At 39.6% G+C, this 15,189-nt stretch overlaps 1 protein-coding gene across 13 annotated transcripts in view; it reads left to right on the forward strand.

The window, feature by feature from the left end:
* Positions 1-15,189, forward strand: part of LOC149919821 (uncharacterized) — a 682,202-nt gene that overhangs the window by 19,936 nt on the left and 647,077 nt on the right. For 7 of the 13 annotated variants that reach the window (XR_016471760.1, XR_016471764.1, XR_016471768.1 and 4 more), the window contains exon 1: positions 10,002-10,132. The exons of 5 other annotated variants lie outside the window; for them this stretch is intronic. Coding sequence is in view for 1 of the 8 variants with exons in the window: in XM_090151789.1 (XP_090007915.1) it covers positions 10,107-10,132 (26 nt within the window). In the remaining 7 variants the exon portion in view is untranslated. Of the gene's footprint in view, positions 1-9,995; positions 10,133-15,189 lie in introns of those variants that run through there. One more of the 13 variants, XR_016471780.1, reaches the window with a different exon arrangement.

Consider the following 15,189-nt stretch of genomic DNA (forward strand, 5'->3'; position numbering starts at 1 on the left):
TTGTATTAAAGCATATTCTTTACATTGATCATTTTAGTTGTGCTTCAATTGTTTTTGAATTGATCACAAAGAAACAGACTGTATTTTGGCTGGTTATCTTTAGAGCTGAACACAAAATGATCCAACTCAGTGTGTGAAAATATCAGAATAAATTCTAATTTTCTGGCAAAATGTATTTAAACTTAAGACTTCTACAATTCTTTAAAACAGGAAATCCCAGTTAGCTGCAGAAATATATTGGGCTGGAGTGTGGTGAGGTGCTGGAACAGGTTGCCCAGAGAGGTTGTGGATGTCCCATCCCTAGAGATATTCAAGGCCAGATTGGATGGGGGCCTGAGCAGCCTTGTCTACTATTAAATGTGGAGGTTGGTGGCCCTGCCTGTGGCAGGGGGGTTGGAGCTTTACGATCTTTGAGGTCCCTTCCAACTCTAGCCAGTCTATGATTCTATGAAATACCTTTGGAAAGGAGATGATCTCTTCAAATTTCAAGAGAACGTTTTACAGGAAGTCAAGTATTGATCTCAGGTTAAATGAATTTAAGGTTATAACTTTGTTCTACTTCATGTGGACTATGAAAACTCCATGGGTTTAGGAGCATTAGTTTTGTACTCAGTAAGAATTAAAATGCTTTTGCTTAAATTAAAAAATGACAAATGTAAGCTTTGCTCACTTATTTCTCTTGTCCTAGCCTCTTTGAAACTCCTTGACCTAATGCAGCAGTTGAATATTATATTGACATGAAAATTTGAAGAAAAAATGAGTTGAAAAATTCAGATTAATTTAATTTTTCTTCTCTCTCCCATAAGTGCTTAAATTAAAAAACAGAGGAAAAAAAATCTGTTTTCTTATTTCACGCATACCCTGCTCCTGTTTCCGAGAATCCACATTGCTTCCCTTTATTTCCTACCCTTTTATGATCTGATGAAATAATGCCCTAATTGGAAGGCCAAACAATACTGGTTTGGATGTATGAAGTATATGCAGTGCAACTCATGCATTTTCACCCCTGACAGCATCAAGACTATAGGAATTTAAAAATGAGACTCTTTTTGTAGAAATCTGATCTTCACTGTAGTTGACCTTCCATATAGGGCACGTATAATGATTTCACAAACTCACTTCACAATCGCAATTTCAGTTTGAGTTGGAGTAGCTCTCTTTGAAAGACATTGGTATTCCAACCTGGGAAAATACACTGAATGTGAGGACAGGCACAGGCCTCTCGAATGGCTTACTGTGTGATGCGTGTGGTGGTATGTGATGAGGCAGAAGCTGGATACTTCTGCTGGAGTCTGAGCTAATTAGCTGGCTTCGTTTGAGATAGGAGCTTTGCTTGGTGAAAACATACCTGCAGTGCTACCTTAGTTCTTGCAACCCTCTGCAGTAGCAGCAGCTTCTGGTTAGTAAATCAGCCCAGAAATCACTGGTCAGTGGAACCTCAAACTGCTGCAAAAGGTCAGGTCACAAAGGGCAGTCTTACTAACATTTGGCATCTGTGTATGTTCTGCTGTTTTAACGAGCCTTTTATTGTTCCTTTAGGAAATGTACAGCGGCTACTCTGACAGAGTTGGGAAAGTTGTGGGGATAAAAAGCCCAAGGCTAAGACATCTGAACTACCTGTGCCTGTTGCTTTCCATGATGATCTTGCTTTAGTTTTTATCCCTGAAGCTTTTCCTGCATTTCTAGATGTGTTCAGATTAACATGGTTAGTGTTTTAGTGTATACAAGCAAGCTGCTGCTGCAAGCAGGATTTATTTGTTCTGCATTTCTGATCTGAGTTGTAATGTAATGACTTTCTTCTCACTCAGGACTGTAGTGTCAGAGTTGGTTTCTCTCGTAAGGGATGAAACGAAACAATTAGGAGATGCGTGTTTGAATGCTTGCTCCCGCTCCCTCGCAGATGCTGCAGCACTGCAGGCTTCACAGATTTCACTTACCGTGTGCAACTCTCTTCCTTGTCACTTCTAATCCCGTGCTTCACACACTGCTAAGGGCCTAACACTGCTGACGCAACTGCACTTGTTTAATTTCATCCCATTGACTGTGCCATTTAGCGTGCTTAGTCATCTGCTAAAAATCCTTTTAAGACTGGGAGCCAAACACAATGCTGACTATTTTATCCCACCTACTTAATGCATCCTTAGCTTTTATGTTTAGCTTGCTGCTATGAAAAGAATGAAATATTTATTCAGTTGTTAAGGATCAGAGTTCTTCTCTCGTGATTAGAGGATCTGCAGAGGATGCATCTTGGAAGGGGAAGTGATCTGGTGTTTTCTAGCATTGTTTTTTGAGGGAGAAGGGTGTATGATGATGATGAATGATGTATGCTGCTGTTTCCCTTGTTTTTTTTAATTCATTTCTTGCTTAGAGGAGCCATGGTCATTCTATTTGTATTCCAGTGTCTCTTGTCACAGAATGCTTGCTGACTTCTGATCATCTGTTAAATCCTGTGGTTCTTAAGACAGCATGGTGCTCTGCAGCCTGTGTCAAGTTTTGACGACTTAAATCAGCATGGCTGATAACACAATGAGCTGTAGTGAGCATGGTGCTCTGTCACTGTGAAATCGATGAGGAACGAATCACAGTCAGACTTCTGGGGCTGACCAGTGATGAGAAGAATGTTTTCCTATACCAGTTTCTATGGCATGAGGAACCTTTCACCTGAGGGTTTTTACACGGTAGATTGAACTCTGGATATTCTGAGTATTGCACCTGGAGAGTATATTCCTGTATAGATGAAGTCAGCTGAGAAAATCTTCAGTATATTTAGCTCACCATATGTTTTCAGAGAACTCTTTTCCTGGAATGAACATTGTTAAAAACAAGAGTACTAAAAGGCCTGCATCTGCTCCTATAGTTGTCAAGACCTAGAGTAAGATTAACTGAAAGTCAGTGAAATGGGGGAGATGAGAGAAGGAAGCAATATAATTAAATAACCTTTGCTTTATTCCTTAGTCATGCACCCACGCATCTTAAAGAATCCCTACTTTCTTGACACTGTATCACTTTCTGATTTCCATAAGAGTAAATGCTTCCTGCCAGAGTGGCTGAAGCTCAGGCTGAGATACAGGTTGAAGTCTAGCTTCTGTAGCATTGAGAATCTCAGTCGAATTTATCTGTTTGAGAATGATGACAGTGGCAATAAATAAAGAAACAAAGTATTTCATTAGCTTAATCCTCTGTCAGGAGCTCTAATATGTCCAGGCCTCAATACTTGATACTCAAAAGACTTCTCTGTTAGTGTTCTGCCTCTGCCAACCCATGGAACTCTGCTAAAGTGCAGCTTAGCAAGAAACTTGTGGGGAAAAAAATCTTTTTCATGCCTTGTTGAAATATTTTCAGTTGTTAAATAACATTTGGAAATGTTCTGGGTTTGCTGTTCTTAACCTTAGTTCTTTCACTGCTTCCATGTGGGATGGGATTCTGCTTTCCAGTAACAGAGCACCTTGGTTTAACTTGCAATCACAAAAACAAGAGGATCATCAGTTTATTTCTATATATATAATATATAATATTATATATTCATGGGAGTTTATATATGAGCAGGTTATCAGTATCAGGGCTGATGTCATCTCAGAAGAATCAGGCACATCCCAGTGTGCAAAGGAGCCAGAGTGAGCATCCTTTTTTATGAGGACTGATAGGTAAGGTTACAGATGGTTGTTAGAGCCAAGCCTCACAGTTTTCCTAGCCACAGCAGTAACTGAAGTAATTACAGATCTTTTGGGTCATGTACAAGAAAGAAAATGGAGACTGAATCTCGGATCTTCAGTAAGGGTTTTTGCTCTTTAAATGTCAGACTGGTGTTATGAAGTCATGCTAGCCATCATTAAATCTTCCGTATTGTCATTTGGTTTGTTTTTTTAAGGCCTTATGGACACTCATTGATGTTCATTTGTTCACTATCTGGATGGGGACAGGTATCGTATACTGTACAGAGGCAGTAAAATAAAGCTGTGTACCAAAGTGAGTGGGAGAGTATAGATACTTCTGGTTTTGAGAGTGTAGGAAAGGGAGAAAGCCAGGCCTCCAGGTCTTCACAAAGGAAAGTTCAGCTGATTTGTATTCAACAGGTTTCTAAAGAGCCCTGCTTGTGTTGCTAGTTAAAGCTGTGGAGCTTGACCTCTCTTATTTCAGAAGAGAGAAACCTCGTTTTAAGGATTACCACTTGGAGGAGAAAAAAAATAATAGGGGAGAAGGGAGATTGGTGTATGTGCTGTAACTCATCCTTAAGGTTTAAGGCAGCTCTTGACCTTCTGCATTTGTTTACTGACTTCTCAAAAGACTTAAGAGCCCATGTGAATGTCCGCAGAAGCAGATGAGCTTCCCTAGATTTTCTTCTGAAAGGGTTAGAGAACACAGCAGACGTCCCAAACAAGTCATGACTAATTCTTCCTCTAGGCACCAAAGGACAAAATTTCAAGTGCAGGATGTGGCTGATGGCTTCTATAAAAAATGAATTGAGTTTGGAGCATGATATCAGGTTGAACTGTGAGGAAACGGGGTCTTTCTCTAGTAATGCTGGAGTTAAGGAACCTGATTGGACTGAGGGGTGGGCTTGGGGGGGAATGAATTTCTTTTGAGTCATGTGGGAGTATGGCAATGTGCTATTTTATTTATTTAGAGTTCTGAGAATGCTAGAGATGCCCCCTAATACGCTCCAGGTATTTTTGACATAAGTTAGTAACACATGACAAAAATACCCTCTGTACAGAAGTAAATGAATATTTCAAGGAAAATGACAGTAAAATGAATTTAGGGTTGAGAGTTCATATTAATAATGCAAGCTGATCTACAGTACCTTCATTTTTCATCTGTAAAATGGGGATAATGATGCTGACCTGGATTGTAAATGAGCCCTGAGATCTCCTGATGAAAAGCATCACCAACAGAAGTAGTGGTGGTAGAAATTCATGGTACAGATGCGATGTATTTGTCTCAAGCTAGAAATTTATAAATACTGGAAAATCCAGAACAGAAGTTTAAAAAAAAATAAAAATAAAAATCCAAATATTTTGAAGTCTGGCAGTGCTCTCACATGGTATATGAATACTTCTGCAGAGGCGTTGATGCCATATGGTAACTATGCTATTACGAGCAATGTGTTTTGGCTTTTATAGTCATGGATCAAACTGATCTTTTTAAAGAAACATGAATTTTCTTGAGTTTGATCCTTCTGTTGTCTGTCTGTCACTATCACTCATTGATTCCCTTCACGGGCTGTTTCTCACCACCTTCCTTTTCCACTTCTTCATACTTCTGTGGCCATTTGGTCAGCAACATGCTAATGCTGAGCATTTTGTTCTTTCTCCTGTCTCTGATTTATGTACCCAGGCAGCCTCCATCTTTTCTATATTTTGACCTCTCAGTCCTGTCCTGTCAACTACACTCAACTCTTTTTTATACGACCTCTCATTCTGTCCAAGCTACTTTACCCTGGTTTCTTTGCATCCAGATCTTGGATATGTTCTCTACTTGTTTTAAATAATAATAATAATACCCCAAACACATGCATTTGGCTTCCTCACACCATCCTTCACCTCCACAGACAACCCTCTCTGCATTTTCTTGCCATTCTCTTGATGTGGCAAGCTCTATGCTTTACTGTCCTCAATTTCAGTTTTGCAACAGCAATCAGTAAGAGAAAAAACTGTGCAATCTCAACTGAATAAATAATCAATAGTCAACAATTGCTTAAAAATTAACAAAAAAAAACAGTCTAGACTTTCAAGGTGTCTATGAAAATATATTGTACTTCACCTTACTCATGTATTTTCATTGATGTTGCTTATACTTAAACAACAACAATAACAAAAAAAAAGGAGCTTAGCTTCTGATCTTAGCCATACATATTTAATTGTGTGTATGTGGTGCGTTCCCTTGGGCTCCAAGAACAGCAAGTGAATGAGCCTCAAGAAGAAGGCAAAGTGTGATGCTGCAGCAGAGAGACCATTGGAAGCGATGAAATAAATGTCAGTCGGTCTGTATTCCTGTGCTTTTTTTGGCATTCTTCAAGAACTCATGTTTGGTTCTGATGTGCAGCATGAATGTAAAGAAAGTAAACACTCTTTTCTCCAGTCTTTTTGGACGTTATCTTTGGACTGCTAAAACTTCCAGTGCTAAAGGAGGCATTGGGAATGTTGATTTTTATCTCTATATTTATGTGTCCGAGACCAGAATAAAACTGGGCCCTGTGCTAAAAGAAAGATGGGTTTGGTTGTAAGTTCAGTTAATAATGGAAAACTAATTTCTATTTTAGCTACGCAGCAGCCAGTCTGTAATGATAGCTGTCAGGGTGTCTTCCTTCTTCATGTTACAAGTGTTTGCAGACTTTTTAGCAGAGGGGAATTTTTATAAAAGAAGGAAAGGAAGCTGATATGATTTTCTTTTCTGTCTGATATGCAAGTACAATGTTGTACGTGGCTTTTGTGATTTTTTGAATCTGTGGATTTGAGGAGTTGTGTGTACTCCCTGGCTTTTTGACAACACTATTTGACAGATTAAGAAATAAAAAAGCTGAAGTAATCTCACATCTGAAAACAAAGATGGAAATAAGGCAGATGTCATTTTGCAAATGTGAAGTAAAAAGGCTTTTGTGTTTGCCAGCAGTTGCACAGTTCAGAATAATTTCAGTGCATCAGGAAATGAGCTTTAAATTATTCTAAAGTGGTTGATAAGTGGGAGAAACACAGTTAAATTTATTAAAGCTTTTTTGGTAAATAATTGATATAATGTTGCAGTAAGAGTACATTATATATTATAAAATGATACATTATGTAAATAGATGCAGCACACTTTTCCTTCTGCCAGATTCCACATTCTGACTAATAATAAGTCTGAAGGAGCTCCATCAGTTTTTCTGAGAGCACACAGGTATTTTAGCTGTGGAAAATTGGCAGGTGTTATTTAAATTACTTTCTCCATCTCCACACAGCTTTCAGCCTGATTTAGAAATAAAATAATGAATGAATAAAAAAAGAATAAATCAGCCCTAGACCAGGCAGTAGGTCAGCCTGCTCTCCATAAGGCACTGGGAGCTTGATGTTTTCCCCTGTGCCACTTAAATAATGTTCAGAGACCCATTTCTCTGCATGATTTGCTGCCATTGAATTTGTCTGTTTGTCTACGCCTAATCCCAATGCTTGTCTGAATACTCTGGTTATTTCTGGCCATGTGGGTAGTATAGATGCTCTATGAAGACAATCATAGTTTTAATGGTAAAATCTATTTTCAGGTTTTCTAGTAATGGGGTTTAAGGTAGAGCATCTTTTGAGAATTCTTGTCTAGTTTACACAGTATTCTCATTTGCTAGGACGTGCCTTCTGTATAAGCAAGACCTCTGTAATAATTAGGACTTAAGGGTCTGTTCTTTTCGCTGATAACTGATTGCAGAAATTTCTCTTTTACTGTCAGATCTGGGACTCAGTCTGTAGTTTGTGGGCATCTCTTATACAAGTTTTCTAAGTGGTTTAGGAAAGTTTTAGGAAATATTAGTGTATGAAATGTAAGCACAGAAGACAATTGTCTTCTGCTAGGGAAGCAAAGGAAGAGATGGTACTCTAATATCCATTCATTACTGGAGGCAGTGATCTGTTGTTTTCCTCTTATAGAATCATAGAGTCATAGAATTGCACAGGTTAGAAAAGACCTTAAAGATCGAGTCCAACCACAACCTAACCATACTACCCCAACTCTAACTACCCTCTGCTAAATCATGTCCTTGAGCACCACATCCAAATGGTTTTTAAACACATCCAGGGATGGTGACTCAACCACCTCCCTGGGGAGCCTATTCCAGTGCTTAACAACCCTTTCAGTAAAGAAGTTTTTTTCCTGATATCCAACCTAAACCTCTCCTGGCGCAACTTGAGGCCATTTCCTCTTGTCCTGTCACCAGTGAGAAGAGATCAGCCCTGCTCTCACTGTAGTAAGTTACTGATGAAACCCTTATTTAGAATAGGACCCAAGTCATCTCCCAGGTTCTCAGCTGTGAGGGAGAAAACTAGGAATGTTTTAGAACACAAAAAACATTACCTGCCAACCTGGATAAGGCTTAGCATCAAATGTAGTGGACAAGGCATGAAATTTCCGTGACACCATTCTCGTATGCTGTTACAACTTTAATGCCATTACCTATGGACCTATGTCCAATAGATGTGGAAAGTTTATCAGAAACATATCTGTGAATTTCATCTTTTTCACTTCTTTTCCTTTTATTTGGTATCAGACTATGACAACACTATTTCATGATTGTGTCTCCAACAAGACCTGTTCACAATGATGTCTCATCTGCCTTGAAGAAGACACTTTGTTAGAAGCAGTATTGAATGAACTTATGAGACTGACTTCAATGTTCCCATTTTTCATGGTCTGTTTTTGTGAAGTCTTTGTGGATAGTGTGTAAATAATTAAACAGTTGATAAAGGGTAATGAATCTCCTGCCACCCTAGTTGTCATTGAGACATTGCAAGAAGTTCTGGAAGGGACATTAAGGAATTCATTCACTATGGTGATGTACCACTATTGTAGATGGAACAGTGGATAGTGCTAAACTTACAGAAAACTACTGGAAAATCAGAAATAAGATTTTTTTAAAACCTCTTCCCATTTTTTTCAGTAAGAAGAGGGCAACTTAATATGATCCAGTGGTGTGAGCAAAGTTTGTACTGTCATCGTGATTGGATAGAAAGCACCTGCTCTTCCCTTTTTCCTCTGTTCCTCTTTTCTCTCCTGCCCCACTACTTGACACAAATTTGTCTTGTGGCGATAGTGGTATAAGCCCATAGAAACACCACTTGAAGTAAATAGCTTTTCTACTGATGTTTCTCAGAACGAGCTTTTTTTTTCCCTCTCTTCAGAGTCTGTATCTAAGCCTACTGACATTAGTAAAAGAAGACAAATAGTCATACAACAATAGTATGGAAAAATTGCTGCAATTTTCCTAAATGCATCAAGATATTTGTTACAACCACTTTAAATAAGAAAAATGATATGCAAGAAGGGACTGTAGAGTTTAAATATGGAGCAGAACTTGCTGTGCATTTCCATCTCTTTTCTTCCTGTGACATCTGCTCACTTGTTTCATTTTCCCTCTGTTTTTCAAGGTGCAAGCTCCTACCTTGAGGAGTCACAGTATAATTACACTAGTGTCTGTTTAGGTTAAATTGATCTAAAGAATGAATGTAAATTGCATTCATTGTATTTGTATCACAGGTTAATTCTTCTCAGAGCTGTACCTTAGCTCAGCTGTGATATGCCCAATTACCCCTTCCTGTCAGAGTCCTCCTCTAACACCCACACCTACCAGCTGTCACACAGCAGCACTTTATACCATCCTTTGCTTCTGTCTTTCTGTGAGCGATTCACCACAGTGCCTTTAAACTGGGCAACTCTGATTCTTTTAGGTAATCTGAGTGGAAGGCAGTTAGGAGAAAAGCATTGCTTGCTCTTAGCAATGCTGAGGGGGAGTGTGGGGAACATGCTTAGGGAGATGATCCAAAATCTCTCGTCTGTCCCTGTGGTTCTGGCAAAGGGTAGAACCCACAGGTGCTCATGCCCTTGTGGGATCATGGGAGGGGGACCCAGAGCCTCCATGAAGGGGGAGAGCAGGACTCTGGGCAGCAGGAGCTCAGCAGATGATGGACCAAACTCATTGCTGAGGAGAGGAGAGATGCCTGATGCTGAGAGAAATGAAAATGAAGGCAATAAGGAGAAAAGAACCGAGTGGTACAGTGTTCATTGAACTTATACCTCCCTAGCAAAGAGGTATGACCTTTTTAAAGCACAGTGCTTAAACTGAACCAGATAGAGAGTGACCCTCTCGGCCAGGTGTTTGTCTGGGGTTTCCCAATCCAGCTGCTATGTTTAATCAAAGCCTTTTCTGAGCTCTGTGTTCTTTTCTTACATGTTTGTTTTCTTTTTTCCTTCCTGCCTTCTCTGACATGTTTCTTCCGTAATCTGAGGTTTCAGTTGTGGCTTTCGTTCCTTCTGCCATCTGACTGCCTGGAGACTTTGAAGTGGGAAGCAGTAAGTGCCCCCTGTGCTAGGCTGTGTGCAAGGGGGGGAGGCAGCCCCTGAGGATCAGCGCTGTGCCTTGGCTTGTGAGGATGAGAGAAAAGACGGAATTAATGAGGTAGGCTGTGAACATAACGCTGCTTGTTTCCGGGAGCTTTGCCCCTCCAGTTCATATCGATTGAGAAACGAGGTGGGGTGAGAGGGGTGTATCTGAAGGTGCAAGGGTGTGTTGAAACACTTAGTGATGCTTCTTGTTTGGGCTGAAGGCAACTTTTCCCCTTAAGCTGTACTGTGCTCAGTGCTGGATATCTGACTTCTCTTGCCAGCTTCTGGCACTTCTGGTCACTGTCTTATATCCCAATGAGCTTGTCTGAATGGTGTTTAGGAAGAGTTGCCATGGGATGTTTCTTGTCCAGGAATGATTACACTCTGTTAACGTACAATGTCTATCAGATTTTATCCTATCTTAATTTACTCTAATGTAATTTGATTTCTTGGCAAAGAGTAATTTTTATGCCTGACAGTATGGCATCACTATGTCAGAGAGTACGCTGAAGTTGTATGCAGCTAGAAAATACAGGTTTTGGGGAGAAATTAGGTGTATTTGACATTATTGTGACAGGTGTTTTATGGAAGTCTGAAAGGAAAAACATTTTGGAGTAGCCCTAATGTTCTATGTCCTCAGCCTGGACTCCTGGTAGCAACAGTGGGGCACTCCATTTTTTCCAGCTCTTTCCAGCTTGTTAGTCCTGCACTGAAAAGTGTTTTGAAGAAATCCTTAGAAGAGCTATGAGAAATGTGTTTGCCACTGGCTAGGTTTGCCGGAGCTGGAATTATGCAGGAAGAGAGCTGTGCAAGCTATTATTCAGACAGGGGAACCTAGTCACCTTGGGAGGGCAAGCTAAAGTGAAGCAAATCCCAATGCCTTCAGGTCTGACAGCTGATTTCCAGCACAGGGCTTAAAGCAGGAACGGCGTGCCACAATACTCCCTAACTTTCTCTTTGTTTTGTTTGCTTATTTCCCAACACTTTTGTTTTCCTTTTATCCAGGATATAACAGAGGATATTTCTGAGTCCAGTGTGTGAAGTGAGGTGGGGAGAGGATGCAAAGGGAGCAATCAGCAGGAAACAAGCTGCAGATGGACTGAGAATAAAGAGTTAGGTCAAACTGAGTGATGAGATGCCAAGGGTTTTGTTTCCTGATGCCTGGTGGTTTGTTAGAGATGCTCTCTTGCTGGTAGGTGGTCTGGATCTGTTTGTACTGCTGATTCTTATCTCTTTCCTATGTGGAAGAGACAGACCAACAGGTACGTGCATGAGAGAGAACAGAGGAAACAGCAAGAGAGAGAACTATTTATTCATTGAGGCACACAGTATAAATAAAATGCTTGCATGAAATGGCAAGCAGTAACAATACAAACAATTGTGAAAATACATTTTTGTTGTGGAACCATCTTCAAGAACAGCTTATGAAAGCTTTTCCTGGTGTTGTCATTGTTATGGGCAACTTCATAAGGGAGGCAGAAAAAGAGTATCATGATTGGGGTATCCAGTTTTGGTTCTCTGCTATCCCTTTTCATTTTAAATATTGCAATGCAGTTTTCCACCACTGTCACCTCTGTTTTTTATGTCTCCTACTGTATGAAAGATGCTCTTTATTCAGTTAGTAGCATACACTGCTTAATAAAAGAGCAGCTGAGGGAGCTGGAATTGTTTCCTCTGGAGAAGAGGAGGCTCAGAGGAGACCCTATAGCTCTCTACAACTCCCCGAAAGGAGTTTGTGGCAAGCTTGAGGTCAGCCTCCTCTCCCAGGTAACTAGCGTTAGGATAGGAGGGAATGGCCTCAAGTTGCACCAGAGGAGGTTCAGGTTGGATGTTGGGAAAAATTTCTTCTCCAAAGAGTGGTCAGGTGTTGGAATGGGCTGCCCAGGGGTGTGGTGGAGTCACTGTCCCTGGAAATGCTCAAGAAATGTGTAAATATGACACATGTAGGACATGGTTTAGTGGTAAAATATTGGTGGTAGGTGGATGGTTGGACTAGATGACCTTGGGAGGTCTTTTCCAAACTTAGTGATTCTATGATTCTATAAACATTGTGCCCATCTCTTCCACTGTGCACATATTTTCTGTGTCTTTTACTGAGGAGTGAGTTATTTACTGATCCATATCTTACTGACCACTTGTCTTAAGATCATATTGATCTGAGTTCAACTGAATGCATAAGCTACTTACCTTTATAGGTGGTCATCTTAAAAATTGCAGCCATTAAATGCCGCAAAAGCATCCAAATATTTGGTCTGAACATCAATAGGTGGTGCCTTTTTGCATTTTTCAGACCTAATATTTTTCACTTCTCTTACTAGTTGCAGCATCAGCTATATAATATCTTTTATTAGAGGTGCAATAAGGTCCGTGGGTACTTATTAGTGTTGGGATGCTCAGTGCCCATTGGATTTGAACTGGGCATGTCATGTTCCTCTGTGCTGTACAGAGTCACTCTGAGGACCAAGGGAACGGCAAGATCTCTGTGATTGCTTTATTTGTAATACTTGACCCCCAACAATTTGTGTGCTTTGGAAAGTCTTTGCTGAGGATCTCACAAGTTCACAACACCAGCAGAAGTAAACTAGTCATTGAACTCCCTAGGATAGTAAGTGGAGGATGAAAAGAAAAATTCTCCATCAGGTTCAATGCTTTTTGCTTCAGAAGCAGGTGAATGTTAGTTGATGATTAAAGAAACTAGTTCCAGTCAATGATAAAATTCCACTCTCTAAAGTGAGACTAAATTGTCCCTTGGAGTTTTATAGATAGTTATTAAGTAGTCACCCAATAGAGAGGTTGCTTTTTACCATTTTTAAAGGAGCTTCTCTGAGCCATTGAGTTTACTCAAGACTACTTAAATAAGCTGTTTAATTGCTGCTGATTATTCATTTAACCAATTCAGTACATTTATAAAACCTGTTTCTGTTCCTCTGTGACTAGCATTAATGCATTTTGCTATTTTGCTTCCCTTATCTCTGTCATTTAATTCTGAACAGGCTAATATATGTAGTTGTCTGCTGCTTTCTGACTTCTCAGTGCACATTCATTTTTTTTTTTACCTTCATATCTTTGAACAGCTTCTCTTTGAACCATGTAAACCACATCTTGCATATTGAACTTTCCTTTTTCAGCTAGTTTGCTTGTAAAGGTTTGCAATACAACACACACAAGCATTTTCTCCGCTGGCAGTTCCTAATTTTTCTATATTCCTAACTTTTCCCTAAGTGCTTGTACATACCTGTGCAGTAAAATATGGAAGGACAAGGAGGAATGTTTTTTGTCAAGGCTTTTGCTTAAGGTAGTTAATAAACTGTTTAATTCAATCAGGAGGAACATATTAATTGCTCAGATTTAGATGCTGCGAGTACTGCTGTAGGTATCATGTATTAGCTGTCTTATATGAAAGATTGGCTTTCTGGGGAGAGAAGATGCAGAGCTTCATGAAACTTTTGATTGTTTATATGATAATGTAGTAAATGAACTGGACAATTACAGAAAATTGAGGATTGGTAGATATTTAAGAATAAATCACTCTGTGCTATTTTTAAATTACCAGCTCTGATAGATCACATTTGGGTAATGTTCCTTCCCGTTAAAAGAAATATAAAATATTGTGGTGAGTTACTTGTTACTGCCCTGCATCCGATGTTTCTAATTAAGGCAGGTGAGTAAACACAAATCTTCCCTCCTTTACCCTCTGCTCCTCCATTTCAAATTGCCAGCTCTGTTCCTGAACTGTAGGTTTTGCACTGGGCTTTTTTTCTTCAGAAGAGGGTGAATGTTAGCTGATACTTAGAGGCTGAAATTTAAATCACTGATAAAATTTCACTTGCTGTTATGGAGCCAAACTTCCTTCCTTTTGTTTTACCAAAACAAAAGAAACACACAAAAAGAACTATCCTTTTTTCTACTTTAAGCATAAACTCTGTTTCTAAGTTGAACTTTCTACATCCCAACTGAGATGAGCTGAAACTTCCTTGAAAAACATTGAAGAGATTTTAGAAGAGCCATGAGAAATATCATACATACTAAGCTGTTCTTGGTTCATAAGAGAACCTAGGATTATGACACTGTCTGACAACTTTGTAAAGGATGTCTTAAATATATGCTGTTGAAGATCTGTGTTCATGTTTGTACAGACCTATGCAGAATTCGTATGTATAGCTGAACATCTTTTCTGAAGTTAAGGGCCATAGTAATTTATTCAATTTCCTAGCCAGGGGCTTTAGCTTTGATCTTGTTTGTTAATTCCCAAATTTATAAACATATTTGTTTGTCCTGTTGCTATATAATTGTATTGCAAAAAAAAAAAAAAAAAAAAAAAAGGCTGCTTTATGATGTGTGATTCAAGAGTTAGAAGCATCCATTGTTACAAAACAAGATTTGAGTTTGTGCAGGGCTTGCCCTCAGGCACACATGGATTTATTGAGTATGAAAACACCTTGAAACTGCCTTCTCCTGGGCCCTCTTGTTTTTACTTTTTTCTGCCCTCGCATTTCTTCCTGACCCATCATTGGGCCTGACTATGTCTTTACTTCAGGAGTATCATCAAGGACTCAGAGTTCTCACATTGAAACATCTGAAGGACAAGCCATCTGTCTAGCAGGCATACATATGCCCTAGAGACCGTTTGGTCCAGCAAGTGCGTATTACAATGCAAGCCTTTCTTGTGCCATGTAAGCTAGGAGTCTGAATCAACACCTTGCTTTTATGGCAAAGAAAAAGCCTAAAAACCCACGGTGTCTGAAGAAATCAATGCTGGGTTAGACCGTTGGGTCACCTTGCACAGCATTGCCAGGTCTGTTTTCAGAGGAAGCTGGCAATGTAGTGCTCAAGGTCTTCAACATTATCAGATCTTTCCTATGCTGCTTCTTTCTTCCTTTTTCTCTCTCCTTAAGGAAACTGCTCCCACTGATTGATATGTTCTTAATGATTACCCTCACCATACTACAGTGATTTACAGTCTTTAAGATCCTTTTTTTTATTTGACAGCTCCTTCCTACTCATTTTTTTGTCTCTGCCTGGCAGATAACTGCAGTGATATTGTAGCGCTGACAAAATGGGAATTACAAAGAAGCACTTACCAACCTAATGAAGCTGTGGGGGGAGGAGGTGGGAGAGACGATGCGAGTG

Source organism: Phasianus colchicus, chromosome 1, assembly GCF_987193195.1.
Source record: "Phasianus colchicus chromosome 1, bPhaCol1.hap1.1, whole genome shotgun sequence".
Taxonomy (NCBI): domain Eukaryota; kingdom Metazoa; phylum Chordata; class Aves; order Galliformes; family Phasianidae; genus Phasianus; species Phasianus colchicus.